Source organism: Sinocyclocheilus anshuiensis, unplaced genomic scaffold (genome assembly GCF_001515605.1).
Source record: "Sinocyclocheilus anshuiensis isolate Anshui unplaced genomic scaffold, SAMN03320099.WGS_v1.1 scaffold860, whole genome shotgun sequence".
Taxonomy (NCBI): domain Eukaryota; kingdom Metazoa; phylum Chordata; class Actinopteri; order Cypriniformes; family Cyprinidae; genus Sinocyclocheilus; species Sinocyclocheilus anshuiensis.
In genome coordinates, this window is record NW_015548288.1 from 1,157,913 (window position 1) to 1,165,532 (window position 7,620).

Genomic DNA, 7,620 nt, shown 5'->3' on the forward strand with positions numbered 1-7,620 from the left:
CGTCTCTTTGATGATTGGTTGATATCAGAAGGGAAGGCTAGCCTCCCTTGCAAGGGTTCTTTTCTCAACACTCCTCAGCGCTGAAAGTGAACACTCGATGGTGATTGACTAATTTTTTTTACCAACGGAGGCACGAGAGCTCGGCTCTCCCCCGGCCTCCCCCTCCCCTTCTCTATCACCTAGCGGTTGTAATTACATCAGCAGATTCGGCACATTCGCGATAGAAAAGCGGCGCTTTCACGTTATGATATTACAACTGAAATTACAAACAAAAAAATACACATTCTGAGACATGAACTGAAATGAATTGTGAATTTTATTAACATTAAATCGTCCTCCTCCCATTTTCACCTCAAAATTATGGGGAAGCTGTGCCTCCCCTGCCTCCCCCGACGAGCCGCCACTGCTTAGTGTTGCACCTATTTCTTAAAGCCTTGACTAAAGTGGTTTTTATTCTGTTTAAAATTTGCTTTATTTTGTTTTAAAATGTAAATATTGTGTGTCAGATAGATTAGATGCTGTAAACTGTGAGATGTACAGATGTCTGAAAAGATGGTAGAAAGACATAATCACTACTGAATAGCAATTCTAAACATGCATTTGGACATGAATCCTGTTTGAACATGAGAACCCATACACACCCTTCTCAGGTGGCGGTAGTTATGTCACTGGTAAGGGAACACACACATGCCGTCCATAGGGACCAGTGTATTAGTGAGGTGTTTTTCTGCCAGGAACTAGTCTGTAAACAGGTGCTGGAGACAATAACATCCTCTCATCGATCCCTGGAGTAACTGCAGTAATTTAGCTTCTGCTCTTTTCTTAATATATAAGCCAGCATGACAAGACTAAACATAGGGCAAAATATACACTTGCTAACTGCTGTGCTCCACCTGTTGCATACAATTTTTGAAATAATCATGATTCATGAGTTTCAGTAAATATTGTTGATGTGACTATAGCATTGATTTCTAAATCAGTATTTTTGGCTTGTTTTCCAAAAAACAATGCTGAGAGCAAATGTTTTTGTGTAGTCTTTCCTCAAAAAATCTAAATACATACAGTACATACATAGACACACACACATATGTATTTTGATTTTTTTTAATTATTATATATATTTTTTAATTCAAGTGTTACTTTGTGAAGCAGCTGTTTTTCCACTGATGCCAGACTATTTCATTTCTTATGAGCAGTCTTATCTTTTGGTTTTGTCCAGTTTCCAAATAAAATGAGAAAATAATCAGTAACCTTTCTTTTTTAGTATTTAATTTAGCCTACTGGATTGTCAAGAAATGGGAAGTATCACATGCTGATTAAAATAGAAACCATTTTTAAACATGACTCATCTTGTGATGTAAGGTTTTGGCCACAACACCCATAATGTTTGCAAGTAGAACTAAAACTGGGTCTGTTAGATTAAGGATATGAGAGTTTTACTGCTATTAACTGCAAAACGACAGCAAGATTGTGTGGAAAGAGAGAGGAACTCTGTGAATCTGCATAACTGAGAGGCAGAGTGAGGAAAGAAAAGAGGAGGAGCAGAGAGAATCCCATGCTCATCATTCATCCCTATACAGAGCCTGAGAAAATAGTAGAGACCTCACCTTTCCCTCATTCCCACACCAAACCTGCTCTGTATCCCTTCTTTCTCCCTCATCACTATTTCTGCAGGGCCTCTTAAATGACAGGAAGTGAGGGAGACGTCTGGTGAAGGAAGGCAAACAATCAAACGGCGGCTTTATGTTGAATGGAGGGAGAAAGAGAAAAGTGACTTGTCACACACACATGCCTCTGGCGAGACTGAATTTACTGTTCACCTCCCTCTTTTACAAGGTGTTTCTTTGATCCAGGGTCTGTTTAATGAAATCAGAGCATGGAATTATGGGTAAATGTCTATGGGCTGTGTGTGTGTGTGTTGGTAAGTGTACAGTATGTGAATGCCTGCATTGATGATGAATTATTGTGCTTATGGATTTGTTATTTTTTGTGTGCATTTGTTGATATACATAGTGGCTCTGTGTTCTTTTAGGATAACTTTCCATGATTCTGGTTGTATTTTGTTTGAGATTTTGTGGCTCTTTATTTCTCATGTATTTAGCAAACTTGTTCTTTGTTTATTGTAGTGCTCATACCGTTCTGTTGTATGGTACAGTATTGCACATAAATGTAAAGATGGTAACACTTCATCTTACAGTTCATATAATAACATTAACATGTATCATATATTCAAATAGTCATATACAGTATTTTAAAACTTATTTAAATGTACGTGAACCATTGATCTGTTAAACATGAGGCCTATAATGTTTGTTAGTGACTAATGAAAGTTAAAGTTCCTTTTTAGTTAAAGTTAAAGTTCTCTTCCATGAGATCACAGTCAAAAAATGTTGTATATTTTTTTGGAGGAAAAAAATAGTTGATATTCAGTGAAACAATAGAGCTGAGCATAGTACTAATCAAGATCTCCAGCCTCTGATTAATCACCCTAATTACTTTGTTTAAACAATCTAATAATCAGCATTTAAGGCTCCCAATATGAAATAAACAAACAGCATTTTATTCAGAGCCTCATGAATGGATAAATTTCCCATACTTGAACTTCATTTTAACTAAAAACCAAGACCAGTTTGTTCCACCAGGCAAACTTTGTTTACACTTTCTTTAGAATCTTAATTCGGAGTAAAGCAATTGCTTCGTAATCAGGTTCAACACCAGCACAATCAGTTCATTTTCATTTGTCTGTCACAGAGTCAGTTCTGACGGTACTGTTGATCTTCAACAGCTGCATCTGAGACCAGAAAGACCGATAAACATACAGCCTTGGCGTAGACTTCATACACTTTAAATAAAGAATTACTGTTACTCTCTCTCTTTCTCTCTCTCTCTCTCTCTCTCTCTCTCTCTCTCTCTCTCTCTCTCTCTCACTCTCTCTCTCTCTCTCTCTCTTCTCACACATACAGACACACTCTCTCACACACGCACGCCTGCACGCACGCACACATTTACTTAGCTATCTAAATGAGGGCATTGCATAGACTTCTTTTGTTTTTATATACAGCTAGTTATAAATACTATACCCTAACCTAAACGGAAAACTCTCTGCATTTTTACAATGAAAACACTTTATTTTTATACTGTGTTTAGAAGAGGACATCCCCAAATGGAGATTTTGGGAGATTTTGTCAGATTTAGTTCACTTCTGGGTACAAATTTGTCCACAATAAGGTTAAGTATGTACACCTTTACATAAAATACTTAGTTATAGGTAATACAGTGTAGATAAACAAAAGTGTCCAATAACATTATGCAGTAACACTGTCTACACGACTTTGAGGGTTTAGGACAGAAAGCTTCTGTAAAATGTGCAAAAAGATGTTATTTTTTCAATCATAGTTCAGTCTAAGGCCTTAGGAACGGGGCTGATTTAAGGGTGTGTGTGTGTTTTTTTTTTTTGCTTTAAATTTACATCATGATTTAGCTATGTCCTTTGCTGTGGTATAACCAAATTTCTATGCAAACAAGTCTATACAGGAAGAGCCCAATGTTCAGTGAACAAATCAAAATGGCTGAAGATAATGGAAAACATTTCATATCCTCCTTTTTCACCTAATGCTGCTGAGTCAAAGACGTTGGAGGTCCAGATTGCATAACTTAAGTCTCATATGGTCTCAATCTTCAGTGTACTTTACCACTGCAGCACCAGACTTCATATAGTAACAGCATTAACAAGCTAATATTAAACGGGACATCAGATGCCCATTTTCCACAAGTTGGTATGATTCTTTAGGGTCTTCATGAAATATCTGTAACATACTCTGGTTAAAATGCCGTAGTGGTTGTGTAAAACAACACCCTTTTTACCTTGTCAAAAACAGCTCTGTTCACAGCGACCTGCTTTGGTGCATGTCTCTTTAAATGATAATGAGCTAATGCTCACCCCACCCCTCTCGCGTGTCAACTCCAGACACATGAATAAATCCGTATATGGCTCGAACATGGTTTTATTCAAATAGCTAGCTATCTATCTGCATAGAAACCATCTGCAAATTGAAACAGCTCGCTGGATTACACGGTTTCAGACTCAGACAGCCCATAACAAACTGGCTGTGTGTTTTCTTTTCAGCTTTTTTGAGCTGGCAGACACACCAGAAACCCAACTAAATGCAAAAAAAAAAAAAGGTAAAAAAGTGAAAATATAATCTGATGTCCCCTTTAACAAAAACAATAAGACTCTCTCTCGTTCTCACTGGTCTTCTCTCTCAATCTTTTCCCTGTCTATCATTATTTCTCTCGGTTTGTTTCATTTTCATTTTGACTAACATAACATTTCAGTGAACTTTATTTGCCTGAATAATAAGCTCCATTTCCAAAGATTTGTCTTGGCTTTAAAAATAATTTTTTGATGAATCCATTATGACATGCTGTGTGTAACACAAATCATAATGTGGATGTAATTGTCTTTCTCTCAGGGTCAGGTGGAGGTCTTTGTGAAGCTGCAGGTGTCACCGTGTATTCAAGAAGAAGTTGACTATTATGTGGTCCTTGTAGGCTCGTTCCTTCACCATGTAACTACAGCTCACAGGACCGAGGATCAAGGTTCAATTAGATTCACTGTGCCCGGTAAGACACTGAATAAATCACAGGGTTTAATAGATGTGTATATAGGCCAATTTTCTTTGATTGTGTAAAGGCCAGCTCACACCAAGAACTATAACAATAACTATATTGGCATCTACGTCAACGCACGTTAACATAGTTTATTTGAAACGTGCTGTAGTTTTTTTTTTCATCTGCCGCTTCAAATGCTTGAGCACTCTTGTCAGGTGGATTCTGATTGGCTGTCAATGCTTTTATCATCCGTCATCTGGAAAAATAAATGCTCTGAAAATGATTCCAAAGATATTGTTGATATTGTCGTTATTTCTATAGTTGTGGTGTGGTCTTACCTATTTTCATAGAGTTAGAATGATTATTAAAACTTTAAAGTTATAGTTATCTTTATGGTTATCATCGTTGGTGTGAACTGGACTGTAAGGGGATTTCCTGTTGACATGGAAACCAGTACAGTGCTGTATAGTAATAGTGCTTGTTTGTATATAGTGAGGAGTGAAGAATAAGTGTTTCTATGGAAACAAATAGTTAGAAGGCAACAAATACCTGAAAGAAATAGTTCAGTCTTGAAACATAATGAAATAGAGTTGTGAGCTCATGTTACCTGATGGCTTTAAGTGTCAGTAAAAGCAAAAATGGGCCAGTGCCTGATTTCTTCCTATAATATAAAGTTCCAGTGTTCATAACATCCTGTTTTTGTGTTTTGCCATGTGACCTGAATCAAGACCATAACACAAGACAATACCGTGATGTACAAATATTACCCTAGTTTTTAATGTTTAGGACATATTGAAGGACTTGTCCTTTTTTCAGCAGCCTTTAGTTTAAGACGCTGTAAAACAAACTTTGTAAAACAAAAAGCTAAACAAAATCACAAATGACCAAATATAAAAAAGTAGATAGAGCATCTGTCTGAAAACACTGATGGAAACGAACAAAATAAAGCAAATATAGTGTGGTTAGACAACAAGATAAACAAGATCAAAATGATGTAGTCCATCATGAGCAGATAGAAGAGGTATCATTTAACATATTTGATGAGCTGCCTCACCGAAATGTTCTCGCCTTTTCTCCGTCAAGGCCACGATGTTCCAGAGAAAGTATCTGTGGAGATCTACTGCTGTTTGAGGGGCAGCAGAAGTCCCATCAGCCCCCTCTGCAATTCAGGACAGCTCTCTCTGGAGTATATGCGGGATGAAGCACAAGAGGTGGCAGAGCAGCTGATGAACTTGACATCCAGCAGCTATCAGGATATCCTAAGAAAGTTCTACCCAGAGAAAATGTTTTCATCTGAGACTAACCATTTAGACCAGACTGGCCAGCATGGGGCAGATGGGATTTGTGATCCAAAGGAATTATTTCGATTGGAAAGCCTAGCAGAACAGGGGCTCAGTGTTTGTGAACAGGGGAATTTCAGCCAGATAGAAGCCTCAGGAACATCAGAGTTTAATCCAGAGCACAGATGCACAGTGGGACAACACAGTGCAGTTGATGAAAAAATCGCACAGGCCCTGGCTAACTTGCACTTTCTGGGATGGGACAGCCAAGCTGGACAGGAGAAGCAAGGTCTGTCATTTTCACTATTACTGATAACCCTCATTTTATTCCTGTATGCTACATCAGATACTGACCGTTATGTACAAATAGATTTGCCAAAGTCTTCAATCAAATTAGTTCTCAGAAAAAAGTGCACTTCAAAGCACCATAACCCAGACTGCCATTATATTCATGTGATTTATGTTTTGGAAACACAGATCACCTTTCTGAAACGTTTAGAGCCTCTTGTGATCTTCACAGAGGTGCCATTGCCATTTAAGATACTGCTTGTAGACTGTATGAATTAGATTCTGATTGCATTATCCATATGGGTGTTTAACTAACTGTTGTAGGACAGATGTATGGAGCTCTGCACCATGTTTGTTATGGTTCGTTAGTGGAACACAGGATTAAATTCAACAGCACTTTAGTTACAGCTGAGTAACTCTAAGTAATAGTGTTTTGTGTTCACTTAGAAGCTAGACTCATCAAGGTGAATAGTTTTGAGTTCCTGGGCCAATGAATCCGTGCATAATATAATATAATATAATATAATATAATATAATATAATATAATATAATATAATATAATATAATATATAATTAGGGCTGCCACTAACGACTATTTACATTTCGATTCATCTATCGACTAATTTATCGACAACAATATAATGTATTACAACAAAGGCCTGCAGAGGGCGCCAAAGGCCTGACGATTGTTTTTACACATTACTGTGCGATCTAATACTTGTTTAATATTGACCAAGCATCAGTTAATTCAAATGTCCACTTGATCTTTAATATTTGGCCATTTCTTTAGGACAGAAATGCTATAGCCACTGTAATTTAAAGAATATGTGGACATCAAAACGTGTAAACTCAGAGTGAGGGTTTGAGCTTTTATTTTGAAACCACGAGATAATGATGTATTCTCCTGTGTTTGCGTGGATTTGTAAATGATTTACCTTACAAATCTGATGAAATGGCGCACGTTGGGTTCCCGATGAAAGTTATAATAAACCCAAACTCACAACAACATGCAGAGATGGCGTTTGAGCCGCTCCACACATGTAAATGATAACAGTTCCTGTGGAACTACTGTGAACGGAGCCGCTGTGTGACGCACGTACTTAACCTACACACGTGTAAATAATTAAAGCGCATATACTGTATTAGAACTGCATCGCATATAATTTTTAAATGAAATCGTAGCATTTGTGAATTCACTATTATGCTTAATTTTTTTTAAATGGGTTTAATATATCATGCAGCCTTGGAAAACAGACTAATAATGTGTTTTATACATTCTCTCTGTGAAATGCGCCACTTCCGGTATTTTGACGGTTAGTCGACGCGAGAAAAATGAAGTCGAGGATTTTTAAAAATCGAATAGTCTAATAAAATAGAGGAATCGCGAAAGCCCTAATATATACTGTGGTGTGAAAAAGTGTTGGCCCCCTTCCTGATTTTT

The 7,620-nt window shown here is 37.3% G+C and overlaps 1 protein-coding gene across 1 annotated transcript in view; it reads left to right on the plus strand.

Annotated features, from left to right (window-relative positions):
• The window catches only part of LOC107655892 (rho guanine nucleotide exchange factor 28-like), an 89,985-nt gene that overhangs the window by 38,566 nt on the left and 43,799 nt on the right, over positions 1–7,620 (plus strand). Inside the window, exons 3-4 of the mRNA XM_016443505.1 lie at positions 4,473–4,623; positions 5,695–6,180. Of these exons, the coding sequence (XP_016298991.1) occupies positions 4,473–4,623; positions 5,695–6,180 (637 nt within the window). The remainder of the gene's footprint in view (positions 1–4,472; positions 4,624–5,694; positions 6,181–7,620) is intronic.